This window comes from Dromiciops gliroides, chromosome 2 (assembly GCF_019393635.1).
Source record: "Dromiciops gliroides isolate mDroGli1 chromosome 2, mDroGli1.pri, whole genome shotgun sequence".
Taxonomy (NCBI): Eukaryota; Metazoa; Chordata; class Mammalia; order Microbiotheria; family Microbiotheriidae; genus Dromiciops; species Dromiciops gliroides.
In genome coordinates, this window is record NC_057862.1 from 326,908,248 (window position 1) to 326,923,515 (window position 15,268).

Consider the following 15,268-nt stretch of genomic DNA (forward strand, 5'->3'; position numbering starts at 1 on the left):
GCCACAGCACAGCAGCCCCCTTCTGCCAAACTTCTAAGCAGTCTTTGGCTGGAAAATGTTCTCAGCCTGTTCTTTTGTGGGTTTTGCTGCTCCAGGAATTGTCCTATGGCATTATTTGGATGTTTTTTGGAATGAGTGTGTAGCGAGTTCTGAGTGCTTACTGCCTTTCCTCCCCCATTTACACTCAATATGATGATTGCTTATTATACATTTGATTCTAACATATTCTTTTATGCCTTCCCTCTTCTTACCCCCCCAACACACACACATACACACACACACACACACACACACACACACACTTCTTTATAAAGAAGCAGGTGGTGGGGCAAAATAATAAATATGAACAACACCAGTGATCTGTACTTGAAACAAAGTTATTCCATTCCATTACCTTTCTTTCCTTCCCTCAACCCCTTTCTCCATGTTTGCATATTCTTCTTATGTATTCAAACTATGGTTTAGTAAGTTTTGCCCATTCTGTACTTTTTTCTTTCCTAGTGTATTCAATTTTAACCTCTTCATTATTTTCTTCTCTTAAGACTATCAAAACAGAACAAAACTACTTCTACTTCTATTCATCTAATTCAAGTTGCTCTATGATCTTTGAAACCTTTAGAATTCTGAATTGACTCATCTTTTCTCCCTAAATTAGAATGAATGCACTTCATTTCATTTAGTTATTTTTAATTATTCACAAATCTTTCCTTTATGCATCTGACAACCATGTTTGCATTTCAAAGTTCCTACTCTGCTTTGTCTTTTCATGAGGAATGCTTGCTTGAAAGCCCTCTATTCCATTAAAGATCCATTTTCTTTTTGTAGAGTTATACTTGGCCATCCAGGGTAACTTAGTCTTGACAATAAGCCCTTACCTTTGCTTTTTGGGAACATTTTATTCCAAGATATTCTCAAAGATTTGTTGCCAAATCATTGTGATTTTGACTGTTGTTCCTTCATACTTGAATCTTTCTGATTGCTTAGAATGCTTTTTTTTTCTCCCTGACCAGAATTTTTCAATTTTGGCTATTATATTTTTGTACTTTTTCTAATTAGGTATTTCAGGAGATGATTCTTGGATTCTTTCCATTTTCTCACTGCTCTCTAGTTATAATAAATCTAAGGAGTTATTACTTGAAATATGGTATCCACCTTTTGATTTCTCTTTTCTGTGACTGATTATCCTTAAATTCTCTCTGTTTGGCTTATTTTCTGAGTCAGTTGTTTTTTAATTTTATTTTTTCAATTACATGTAAAGATAGTTTTCAGCATTCATTTTCATAAGATTTTGAGTTCCAAAATTTTCTCCTTCCCTTCTTCACCTCTCCCCTCCCCAAGGCAGCAACCAATCTGATCTAGATTGCAATGTACAATTATGTTAAACATATTTCCACATTACTCACATTATGAAAAAAGAATTAAAACAAAAGGAAAAAAAACATGAGAAAGAAAATCAAAACAAAAAAAGTGAAAATAGTATGCTATGATTTGTATTCATACTCAATATTTGTCTCTCTGGATGTGAATAGCATTTTCCATCATGTGTCTTTTTTTTCATCATGTGTCTTTTTTAATTGTCTTAGATCATTGTATTGCTGAGAAAAGCTTAGTCTGTCATAGTTGATCATAGCATATTGTTACTGTTACTGTGTATAATATTCTACTGGTTCTGCTCACTTCATTCAGCATCAATCCATGTAAGTCTTTCCAGGTTTTTCTGAAATCTGCTCATCATTTCTTATAGCACAATAGTATTCCATTACGTTCATATATCACAACTTATTCAGCCATTCACTTATTGATGGGCATCCCCTCTGCTTACAGTTCTTTGCCACCACAGAAAGCTGCTATAAATAGTTTTTACATGTGGGTACTTTTCCCTTTGTTGTGATCTCTTTGGCATACAGACCTAGTAGTGGCATTGCCGGATCAAAGGGTATGCACAATTTTATTTTCCTTTCTGCATAGTTCCAAATTGTTTTCCAGAATGGTTGGATCACTTCACAACTCCACCACTAATGAATCAGTATTCCAGTTTCCCCACATCTCCTCCAACATTTATCATTTTCTTTTTCTGTCATATTAGCCAATCTAATCAGTATGAGGTGGTACTTCAGAGTTGTTTTTTATTTGCATTTTTCTAATCAATAGTGCTTTAGAGCATTTTTTCATATGTCATAGATAGCTTTAATTTCTTCATCTGAAAACTGCTTGTTCATGTCCTTTGACCATTTATAAGTTGGGGACCAAGTCAGTTATTTTTTATTGTAGATATCTTACATTTTTCTATTTTTTCTAATTATTTGACTTTGTTCTAATAGAACTCAGTAACATCATAAACAACAAGAACTATTTGGTCTGTTCAAATTTTCAGGGGTCTATTACTTGGGTAAGATTTTTCTCCTTTTCTAAACTTTATATTCTCCTTCCAATTTTTCTACCTAAGTTCTTATTTCACTTAAAATTCCATTTTTAAAGTATTTGTGTTATTTCTTCCAAATACTCTTATAGCCTTTGTGGCCATGGCACTTTTATCTCTGAGGTTCTGCTTGTATTTATCATAGAAAAATTCTTATCTCCTACATTCACCACTTCAGCATCTCTTAACCCATAATGGTCCTTAATAATGTTTGGTGTATTATTGTATTTATTTATATCTTCAGCCTTAGTTTCTGACTTCAGAATTTCTTCCAGGGCCATCCTCTGTAACCTCCTTTACTTTTCCAGTATTTCTAGCTGCTAAGTCTTTTTTTTTTTTTTCAGTTTTGGGTTGAATGAAGGAGACTACTGTTATTTATCTCTAGATTTTTGTTGTTGTTGTTGTTGTTGTTCATTTGGTGTGGTGCCTTTTTTGATCATGGGTGTAGTATATGTGAGATAACTGAGCTCCTCTAACCTTTCATGCCACCATCTTAATCAATTCTGCATGACTCTCAAAAGTCAACAAGCACTAACTTGTTCTCAAAACAATATTCAAAATAATTGTTAATTAAAGAGAACTGTTTAAAATAGTGGTCAATATTGTTATTCCTGTAATAATTGCAGGTCATAAAATACCAGAATTAGATGGTTTGTTTTCAACCAGAGTGAAGAGCTGCCTAAATGTCTGACCTTCACACATTAAAACATTTATTGTTTTACTTATATATGAATATTATTTTGAATTTGATATTTACCATCTTGTGGCATCCACTCCTCCTGGATTACTTGAAAGGGGAAGTACTTTTTCTGGGGGGCAATGAGGGTTAAGTGACTTGCCTAGGTTCACACAGCTAGTAAGTGTCAAGTGTCTGAGGTCTGATTTGAACTCAGGTCCTCCTGAATCCAGGGCCACTGCTTTATCCTCTGCACCAACTAGCTGCCCTGGGAAGTATTTTTTAAATGTTGGTTACTATAGAGCATTTCCCTGATAGACCACATGATATCATGGAAAAAGTATTGGGCCAAAAGTTAGGGGTCAGCAGATTCATATCTTGGCTTTCACTTACTAAGTTGTGTAACCAATGAGCAAGTGAGTCGATCACTTTGTTCCTTGCTTTTCTCTTCTACAGAATGAAAACAACATCATTTGTAGTTGTATCTGCTTTATAGAATTTTATGATTAAAAAACCCATGTAAGCCATAAAGATTGAGGAAAAGTTAGATGGCACAGTGGATAGAATACTGAGGCAGAGGTCAGAAAAAAACAAGAGGTCAAATCTGACCTCAGCTACTTACTAACTGTGTGACCCTAGGCAAATCACTTAGACTTTGCCTGCCTACAACTGGAGAAGGAAATGGAAAACCCCTCCAGTTTCTTTGCCAAGAAATCCCCATGCACAGTTATTCCACAGAGTCATGAAGAGTTGGATGTGACTGAATAACTGAACAACAATAAGAATCCACATGCTAATGGGGTGCTATTATTAATAGATTAAAAGTTTTATTTTTTATGGCACTCCTACTAATCACTAGAGGTTGTTATGTCCAGGTATTCAGTTTTACAGGCCTTTGGGGAAGAAAGCAAAGAAAGAGACCATTTTTACAAAGAATTGGGGAAACTGGTTTAATGAACTGTTTGTTTTACAATCATTCTATTTTGGATCATTGAACCGTAAGATCATAAATTTAGAATTGGAAAAGATGTTAGAAGTCACCGACTTCAACTCCCTTACTTCACATGTGAAGACACAGAGACCCAGAGAGGATGACTCCTCCAAGGTCACTCAGTAAGGAGCAAAACTAGGATGTGAACTTCAGTCAGTCCTCTGACTCAAAGTTCAGTACTCTTTTCACTATGCTATAAAAAGAACACTAGAAATAAACTATTTCAGTCTCTTCAATTAAAAAATTTAACTAATTCCTTTATTTTTCCATACATAAGCAATAATTTCCCAAAATACAACCCCCAATTGAATCTCACCTTGTAACATAGAAAAAGTTAAGCAAAAGCAACCTAGAGAGTATAGATATTTCCTTCCCATAGTCCTCACACCCCCCACAAAGAGGAAGGGAGTATGTTTCATCATCATTTATCCAAGATCAAGATTTCTCATTTCAATTAATATAATTTGGTGTTGTCTCTCACTTACATTATTATAGTCATTATATGTTCTCTTGGTTCTTACTTTACTCTCTAAGATCAAATAAGTCTTAAGTTTCTCTTAATTCCTCATTTATTGCTTCTTCTGGAATAATTATATTCCTCTGTATTAATATACTACATTTTGTCCAGCCATTTCCTAACTGGTTCTGGTTTTTTTTGCTACCATAGAAAGTACAGCCGCCTGATTTTGCAAAGGAAGAGACTGAGGCACAGAGAGAACAAAACATTTGTTAGAGATAGGCTCTGAATTCCAATCTTTAGCTTTTTTTCCACTTAATTACCCTCTCCATCCTCTTGCCCCTAAGTATCCCAAGAAGGAAACATCTCTGAAATCAAAATACAAACTGGAAGCATCCCTTTCCTGACAGGAAAAACCAGCTTCTCATTACCATGGTGACTGAGTGCATTCGAGGTCTTTTGACAAGTTTACCCCCCACCTATGCCAGTAGGGGAAAGAGCTATTGAGCGAATCTTTACGGTGATTCAAAACACTTTAGATAGATCCTGTCACATGCTTTATAAGTTCCTGATTGATCGTGTGGAATTAAGTTATTGGGCAGAGAACCAGCTAATGGAAACACATTGATGAAATCATTTTTGAGAGACATTAAATGGAACTTAAAATAAAGCTGAAATGGCTTTATGGATTTTTCACTCAAACTGTTTATGAACATTTATTGCCAGTAAATTACACAGTGTCAAAAGAGGGAATCAGTAGGTATGGTTTTAATAGAAACCCTTTTGAAATAATAAAATAAGGATAATTTATTACCTGAGAATAAGGACTGTATGGAATGGGGGAATGCATCTTATAGGATGGTGTCAGCTGTGGGCCACAGGTGACCGGACATTGGGAGAAGGTGAAAAAATAAACATTATAAAGCGCTACACCATCTAACTTGCTAAGCCACCTTAGCTAAATCATTCTCGTTCTCTTGGTCTTATCTTTATCATCTGTAAATTGAGCCGGTTAGAATAAATGATTTCTTAGGTCTCTTCCAGCTCTGACATTCTGACTTTATTGTTTCAAGGAAACTGATATGTTTTGTTTAGTTTTAAGAAGCATGAACATTTTGAAGTCAATGTGAGTCATTTTAAAAGTGATATAATTTGGGGTTTAACAAGCAGCATTAGTTAAAAATATATAACTGTTTTTATTTTATACTCAATAAAAGGGTGAATGAAGGGAAAGAGATTATACCCACTCAGAGTAACAGAGGACAAGATGAGAAATCAATCTTCTGGCTCCTTTTGACAGGTCGGCTAAAAAGTTTTCTCTCTCAAAGCCAGAACTCTTAAGAATGTAGCATAAGCATAGCACAAATAGGAAAATGGAATGCAAGGCTACATCCAGTTAAATGGTGATGAATCATTAAGGTAGAATAGCCAACTCAGATCACATCCAGAGTATTATGTCCAGTTCTTGGTGTGATGTCTTAGGTCAATCAATCATCAGTCAATAAAATTTTATTAAACTCCTATTTTCCATCATTGTACCAAAGTGCTAGAACTACAAAAAAAGAGGCAAAAGACAATCTCTGTCCTCAAAGAGCTTACAATCTAATGGGGAAGGCAATGGGAAGTTACAAAAGCTCTAGACCAAGGAATGCTACCCAGATGGTTAAGCATTTTGAGAGCATAATATAAAGGGAACAGGTAAAGGGGGGTAGTATTATTTAACTTGAATAAGAGAGGAGTTGGGGGATAGATTATCCTTAGCTTCAAAAATTTAGAAGGTCAATATATGAAAGACAATCTAGACTTTTTTCTTCTTGGTCTCAGTGGACAGAACTAGGAGCAGCCATGAATGTGAGAGGATGGTAGATTTAAGGTTTGGGCAGATAGGTGGCTCAATGGATAGAGAGAGCACTGGGCTTAGGGTCAGGAACACCTCAGTTCAAATCCTGCTCCAGACACTTAGCTATGTGACTCTGGACAAGTCACTTAACCCCATTTGCCTCAGTTTCCTCATCTGTAAAATGAGCTGGAGAAGGAAATGGCAAACTACTTCAGTGTCTTTGCCAAGAAAACTCTAAATGAAGAGTCAGACACAATTGAAGTGACACAACAATAACAACAACAGATTTAACATTGATGTAAAGAAAAACTTCCTAACATTTAGAGCTTTCTAAAAGTAGGATGGATTTCCTCAAGAGGTGATGGGTTCCCCTGTTAAAGTTTCCTAACATATATTAAATGGTATTCTCTCCCACTCCAAGATCCTGTAGTTCGGTTTCTCAATATCTCACCCTAGAATTAAGGGGCCAGATTATTTTTAGTCTGTTGAACAGTATCATGCCATCATTATCCCCTTGTGTAATATCCATCCAGCACCTTTTAGCACCCTTTAAGAACCCACTGTGTGCCAGGCCCTGAGAACATGAAACTGGTGTGGCTCTGTTGCACAGAAGTGACTTTCCAAGAAGGGACAAAGAGATTCATCCCTGGGATGGGGAAAATGAGATCAGCAGTCAGTCCTCATCAGTGTTTGCTCCTCCAGTTACCCTCAGGCATCATTATGATGCTCAAGTAGCAGCACTCCATCATTGGGATGTGTTGGGTACACAGATGGGGAGATTCCAGGCATTTGTTGTACACCATTGCCATTTTAGAGACACATAAAAACCTAATGAGATGGGGAATATAAAATCATCTTCAAAAGGCACACTGAAGTGACAGAACTAATTAAAAGTGAATTCAAGGCATTGGTTTTGTTTTATAGTGGAGCAAATGGGTTAATAGTAAGAGCAGTGTACTTAGGATAAAATTTGGCATTCTGTCTGCTGTTATTCTCTAATCTGTGGGGCCTCCCAGGAAGAACCAAGGTGTTCTATGATTCAACCTCATCAACCACCAGGGATGCCAGGTTTGCCAGGGATGTGGATTAATTCTGAGAGGAATACCAGGGAATGCAAAATTCAATTCCTTCCCTTGACCATCATATGATATAGCTGATGAGAAATAGCCTATAAAAGCCAAATGAGTAACTTTTGCTACCACATCCCACACTCTTTCCTATCATGTTCAATGTTAAGTGCTCCCTAGTTCTCTTCCTCCTCTGCCCTCTCCTTTCACCTGTAGCCCTAATAATTTAATGACAAACTCACAGTGATCCTAGATTGTTTCAGCTCAGACTCTTTCCATGATCTTGCATTCAGGGAATCCTATCACTGGATGATGTCCCGCTCCTGGCAGCCCCATTTTCCCCTTATCTCATGCCTAATGTTACAATGTGCCTGGAGGAAGAGTCAGCATATTCTCTCTGCCAGCTCCTAACCCAAACTCTGCAGTCATCATTTTGTGGCTTCTGTTCTTTTGAGGTCTAATTTCTCTCTACAGTAAACAAATATGTATTAAGCACTTGGGAAATAACAACAAATAGCTAGCATTTATATACTACCCTTTAAAGGACTTAACAAATATTATTTTTCATCCTGACAACATCCCTAGGAGGAAGGTTCTATTATCCCCCTTTTTACAGATGATGAAACTAAGGCAGGTGATATCAGGTGCATTGTCCAAGATCACATAGCTAGAAAGCATCTTAGGTTTGAGTTGAAATCAGGTCCTCCTTATTCCACTGTTTTAGCCACTGCACCAGCTAGCTAACCCCTAAATGTGCCAGATAATATACTAAATACCTAAGGATGCACAGAAAAGTAAAAACCGTCCTTTCCCTGAAAGAGCTTACATTTGGGGTGCAGCTAGGTGGCACAGTGGATAGAGCACCGGCCCTGGAGTCAGGAGTACCTGAGTTCAAATCCGGCCTCAGATACTTAACACGTACTAGCTGTGTGACCCTGGGCAAGTCACTTAACCTCAATTGCCTCACTAAAAACAAAAAAACAAACAAACAAAAAAAAACCAACAACAACAACAAAAAAAAGAGCTTACATTTGAACCTGGGAAACAACATGCAAGCAACTCTGTAAAGAAAAGAAATATATAGGGTAAATGGAAGATAATCTCAGAGGGAAGGAATAGCTATTTGGGGGGCTGGCACAACCGAGAAAGACCTCTTAAAGAACCTAGTATTTATCACCCAGTCTGCATTCATTTTGCAGTCATCTGCAGGAATAGACTCCAGATCATTCTTTTTTCTTTCTGAAGGAGTTCAATAACTGAGTCAAGGGCTTGCTATCCATCCAAGTTCCTGCCAGTCTATCTAAAGTCATCTATATACTGAGGAAATTTGGATTGTCAGATCTGTCTCCCTTATTTCACACACCCAAATCCCTGGTCATTTCCCTGAGAAAAAAAGTGGTCCTTCTTACCAAGGCCTCACTTATGCCTTTGATTGCATCCTTTCCCATCTTCTGCATCTCAGCTTACCACTTATTCCCCACCCCTGTACCCCCCATCTTGTCTACCTATATCTTGGCTTCTTTCCCACTGTCTACAAATATAATGAGGCCTCCCCATCCTTAAAAAGCCTTCATGTAACCCTGCTGTCTCCTCACACAGTCATCCAATATCTCTATTTCCTTTCATTGCCCAAACTGTAGAAAGATCAACACACTGCTCCTTTTCCTCACGACGTATTTACTTCCCAGCACTTCTGAAATCTGGTTTCCACAATGATCCCTCTACCAAAAAGCACTCTCTGAGAATGCCACCTATCTTTTCTCTGTCCTTTTCTTTCTAACCTTTCCCTAGATTTGGTTATTCTCGACCACCTCCCTTGGCTGAATATTCTCCCTCCCTTCTGGTCACTTCTTTATAGTCTCCCACACTAGCTTATCGCCTCTTGCCATGCCCTGCATGAGAATGACCTCTCCTCAGTGGTCCTGCTGCTGATGTTCCTTGTTGTGGTTCTTTCCCAAGCCTCTGCCTTGGTACATCTTCTCTCCTTTGGTCATCTCTTCAGCTCCCATGAATTCAGACATCATCTCTAAATAGGTGACTCAGAGATTCAGATAAATAGTCCTCATCTTTCTCTTCAATTCTAGTCCTCTATCATGAACTATCTATTCGTGATCTAGGTAGGCACTGTGGCATCAGAGTCTCTTCCCTCCAAGAGCTTCCAAAGTAGTTCTGATCATTCCCAGCATTAGTCTGGGTTAGCCTATACTAATTATTAAATAAGTGCTAATAACATTAAGTCAGGGAGGAATCTGGAGAAAGGAGGAAGAGATTGGTATGGGCTTGGGTTAAAGGGGAAAGGCACTACTGACTAAGAGAAACTTAAGCCAGGAAATGAAATAAGAATAGCAGTATGAAAATGCAGAATGCTTTTCTGGTCCCCTGCACTTCCCCAGGCCAAGGATACTACCCAAGATTATAAGCCTGGTTTCTCAAAACCCCATCCCGGGGGGAGGTGGGACAAGAAGGAAGAAAATCAGCAAACATTGATATATAAAGTGCATAATATTCCGTTTTCCCATTCCCCCTCTCAGTGAAAGGGCAACAAGGGGCTGAATAGGCCCACATTACATACTATTAGTTATTTCCTTAAGTCCTTTTCTATGTAGCTGTTAGTGCCTCAGTTTCTTCATCGGTCAAAGGGACATACTCACTTCTGCCCTATGTGGCTAGCAGGACTATTGTCAGAAGAAAGTGATGATAGGTTTAAAAGCACTTGGAAAATGTAAAAATGCTACACAGCCAGGAGGTGTTATTAACATCACCAACATCATCATTGCTGGGGATTTTGTTCTCTATGTTTTAAGCAACCTTGAAAAATGATATGACCTGTAGCCACAGGGGACCCGATGCAGGAGAGCTGTTTATCTTGTGGGTGAGCAAAGGAACAAGATCTGGGAAAGAATGAGGCCTATGGTATGGGGCCAAAGGAGGCCCTGAGGATCTCATTCTTCTCCCTAATCCCTGCCTCCACCCTTTGAAACAGGAAAATCAGGCCAAACACGTGAAATGTTTCTTTTATGGAAAAGAATATTCATTGATTTTTTTTTTAGTCACTGATTTCAGAGATTTGTTTGTAATTTTTAAGAAAGTGATAAAAGGGGGCAGCTAAGTGGCACAGTGAATAAAGCACTGGGCCCTGGATTCAGGAGGACCTGAGTTCAAATCAGCCTCAGACATTTGACACTTACTAGCTTTGTGACCCTGGGCAAATTGCTTTACCCCCATTGTCCCACACACATACCAAAAAAAAGTGATTAAAAAAAGTACTGCTTCCTGACCTTCACTGTGTTGAATACAACTTTTGCTTTTACTTGTGAAAAAATCTTGACTCTGCCCTTAAGAAGTTTACCATCTAACCTAATCAAACGTCATGAGATTAACATGGGGACCTCAGAGGGCATTGAAATCAATTGTCTTATTTTACAGAAGAGGGAACCAAGATCTGGGGAAGGTGAATGGTTTTGCTCAAGGTCACACAGATGCTAAGTGTTAGAGACAGGATTTGAATCTAGAACTCGTGACTTCAAAGTCAGTATTCTATGCCCAATAGTCCTAAGGAAACAGAACAGTCTTATATATATAAATATATATATATATATATATATATATATATATATATATATATATATATATATAAATAACTCAGTGAATAATACAAATTAAATGCTTGGGATTCTTAGAAGTGTGAGCAAAAGGAAAGCATTTAAGCCTAGCTTAGATCAGAGAACTTTTCGCATTTGAATTTTTTGGGGGGGAGGGCATGGATTTGAATATAGGGAATGGAAGAATTATAACTGTCCCTACTTTTCTGAGGCTTATTAAATATTCCTTTTTACTATCTAAGGGGTAGTTTAAGACTAAATATTAAAGGGTCTGAGGAGTTCCAAGATTAAGGCAGGAAAGACCAATGACAATTTCTTTTTATACTGATTCAATAAAATTATTGCTGTTGTTTTAAAGCTAGTCAAAACTTCTTTCCTTTATTTACATGTTGTTTCCCAATGCCAAACCAGAGCTAATAGCATTAGAAGCATCAGTTTTTGCCTATAAACCAGGATTTGGAACTTTACAAGTTACAAGTTTCTAACAACTTGTAAAGAACTGTGATAGTAGGGGTAAACCCATTTCAATGCTAAAAAATAATTAAATTTAAAAAATTTGGAAATGTAGACATGCGCATGTTATGATAAATGCAGCAGAATTCATTTGCTTAGCTCCCCCAGCACTACTACTAGGTCAAGCAAGGTGTCACAGAGGACAGAACACCAGACCTGAGTCAGGAAGACTTAGCTTTCTGAGTTCAAATCTGGTCTCAGCAACTTGCTATGTGACCTTCGTCACGTCACTGAACCCTCTTTGCTTCAGTTTCTTCATCTGTAAAATGAGCTGAAGAAGGAAAATGCCAAACCACTCTAGTATCTTTGCCAAGAAAACCTTAAATGGGATCATGAAGAGTCAGACATGAACTGAAAACTACTGAAACACACTGATGACTTCAGCTCTACAGTAGTACATAATTATTTAGATAAGTTAAGGGACTGACTGTCTTGACTAAGTTTAATTGGAAAGTAAACATCCAGGGCAATTGATGGTGATAAACTTAGACTTAAATGATTTGGAAACGGTTCAGAGTGGACAAATCAGATAATAGCAACCTTCACGGACAGTGAGGTGCAGCTGCTGCTGACAACTTGTAAAGATAAAAGCTGATGGTAAAATCAAGAGCTAAATATCGAGATCGGGTCATGGGATTGATGTTAATACCCAAAGTATAAAGCTTTGAACTTGGAGCTATTCTTTATGAATTTTAAAGGGGGTCGGAAAACCTCTTTCTGAGGCTAGTAAGTTGAATTTTGCTTAACACTAGAGGGAACAGAATTTGAAAAAAAAAAAAAACCTCAAAGAACCAAACTGTGGAAATTGACACAATTCATTTGCACATACAAGAGAGAGAGAAGGATGAAAATTTAATTTCAAAATAAAACTGTAATATCAGCTTATACTTACTTGTATTTAAATCACATTGTGGAGATAGGGAAATTTTTTAACAAATTAGGGAAAAAAATTCTTATGTCAATTAATGTGCCCAGCAGCATTTCTTTACCTAAATTATGCTGAAAAAATTCAGTTGTACTGTAATCATGCCAGTCCTTTACTTACCTACCCCACCACCACCCTCCCCAACACTAGTTAGCTGCACTTGTCCTTATCTGATTTGTGATTTAAAATATACCCCCAGGACTCCAAAAGCTCAGTTCCCAAAACATTTCCAGACCACAATATTATCAACTGTTTGTGAGGTGCCAGAGTCTGACTGATGTTTCCAAATATTATTTCTAAACCAAGATGTGATTTGGGCAATTTTCAGTGATACTAGTAAGAAAAAGGCAAGTACATAGATAGACTCATTTTTATTTATTCTTTTATTTATCACAAAAAGAAAAAAAGATTTCAAAGTCAGCTTGTAGTCACATGCAAAAGAGGAAAATCACTTATCCAAGGTCATGTCCCCTATTTAATGGTTAGCTATGCAAGGCTAGAAACAAGGTCTTCTGGTTCCCAGCTCCGGCTTTTTTCAACTATATCTCAGTGATCTACAGAGGAAATGGGGTGAGAGGATTGTGTGGAGGGGCAAAGGGAGTTTAAATAGACATTTTGAAGTCTGATCAGTATTGCTGTCTACACGTACTCATGACTTAGTTCCTTCACTAAAATGATTTCCTGATGCCTCATCACAGAATGGAGGCAACTTTGGGCTCTTGAAGACTTTGCCAGCAAAATATTAACATCTGGCAGGTCCCCCCAAGCTGGAAAGCTGGCTGTTGTCTAAGGAGAATGCCCTCATCACCACCAGCTTGTATCTCAGGCAATGGCTCTTTAAGTCATAGCAACTCATAAAATTGGCTCCTCAAGTTTAGCAGGGTTGCAGTCTGCACCAGTGGAGAGAAAAAAAATGAATGAATGAAAACATGGAACTTCATAGGGTGATTTAATTATTGTGTGCTAAATATTCCACGAGGCAGAAGACAGGACCTGAGTCGAAATCTGATCCCAGACATTTACTGGCTGTGTGACCCTGGCCAAGTCACTTAACCTTGTTTGCCTCAGTTTCCTCATCTGTAAAATGAGCTAGAGAAGGAACTGGCAAACCACTCCAGTGTCTCTGCCAAGAAAATCCCAAGTGAGGTCACAGAGACTTGGACATGACTGGGGAAAAAATGACTGAACAACCAGAAACATTCTACAGACATTTATTTTATATTTTGTGGCAAAGGGAGTTGAATGAAATGTGCCATCCTCCCTACTAACAGTGTTTTGTTTTCTGTCTTGTTATTCTAGGAGCAGAAGGCACAGTGTTCCCTAAATCTATAGAAACACCTAATGTGAGGGCAGAACCCTTCAAGGAACTAAGGTAATCTTTGCAATCTAGTTTGTTCCTATGTACATAATCAACATGTCATTGCAATCAGATAGTCTTCTAAGTGGCAATTTTTTTCCTACTGACAACTGAGTTTCCAGCTGAGTTTCCTTTTGAGTGCAAATATCATAGAGGGAAAAGAAATGTCATAGAGGAAATGTCATAGAATGGAGCAGGAGGAACAAATAGAAAATGGTAAATAGGAGCAATATCTTGATAATCAAGAGCCCCAGAGACACCAAGTCCTGGGTGAAGAAGAGAAAATGATAGAATCATAATTGAGAGCTGGAAAAGAACTTAGAAGTTAGCTAAGAGTCATCTTAAAGTGTTCAATCACCTCATTTTCCAGATGAAGAAACAAACCCAAAGAGACTGGGTGACCAAAAGTTAGTGGCGAAAATGGGATTTGAACCCCATTCCCCTGACCAAAACCAACACTCTTGGAAGGCTTAGCTGGAAAATTAAATACATTAAAAATTTGTTGGTTAATAATAGCTCATCTGTGGATAACTGAAATAGCCTCAAAACTATAGGAAGGGCAATGGGGACCAAAACAGTGGTACAATTGCCTTTTGTCAAGAAATGCACCATTCCATGCCCAGGTAATGGAATTTGGCAGGACAAAGGAGGTGTTATCATATCACCTACTTTTCCTGAAATACTCTGGTTCCACATAATGGACCTCATTGTAAGACCTCCTTGTTCCAAAATATGAGCAGAGGAACCCCACTATGCAAAGGGGATAACCAGAGAGAGAATATTTCAGAAGACTACAAATAAAACTAATATAATAGAAGCAGCTTCACTACAGTGTTCACTCAAGAGATGCCCATGCCCCATTCAGGGAAAATTGGATCTCCTCATCTCTGAAGAAGTAATTTTAACCAAAGCTAATCAGAAACCACCTTAAGTATCATACATACCAGATGAGGTACACCTATATATGATTTCATTAGTGGAAGCAGCCGCACACAAATCTATTTGTATTGTCAAGGCAGACCTAGCCTTCCAAGGAGCCAATTTAAATGTAGCATGCCCACTAATGGTGGCAGCGGTCATGTTAGAAAATAATAATATGATAATTCCCAGCAAATTAAGGTTTTCTTTGTGCTGTGTTTCTCAAACAGAAAGGTGTTTTCCAGTGCACAGTGTGAATTACAAAAATGGCAACTCAAAAAATCCTTAGTGTTCATAAGGATTTACATGCCAGGAATGTAAATATATTGGACTAAAGCATAGGAACATAATTGGTGGGCAATGAGAGTCCTTTATTGGAAAGGTCTCTGGCATAGGGGAGTTATCTTGTTAGAATTATATAATATAATATAAAGAAAGCTGTATTGGTTTTTAATGTGGTCGTTTTCAGCATACAAAAGGATGTGGCCAGATCCCTTTTACCT

General features: G+C 37.8%; 1 protein-coding gene across 4 annotated transcripts in view; it reads left to right on the forward strand.

Annotated features, from left to right (window-relative positions):
• SGCD (sarcoglycan delta) overlaps positions 1-15,268 on the forward strand; it is a 1,325,612-nt gene that overhangs the window by 1,218,177 nt on the left and 92,167 nt on the right. For all 4 annotated transcript variants that reach the window (XM_043990097.1, XM_043990098.1, XM_043990099.1 and 1 more), the window contains one exon: positions 13,790-13,862. In XM_043990097.1, coding sequence (XP_043846032.1) covers positions 13,790-13,862 — 73 coding nt within the window. The remainder of the gene's footprint in view (positions 1-13,789; positions 13,863-15,268) is intronic.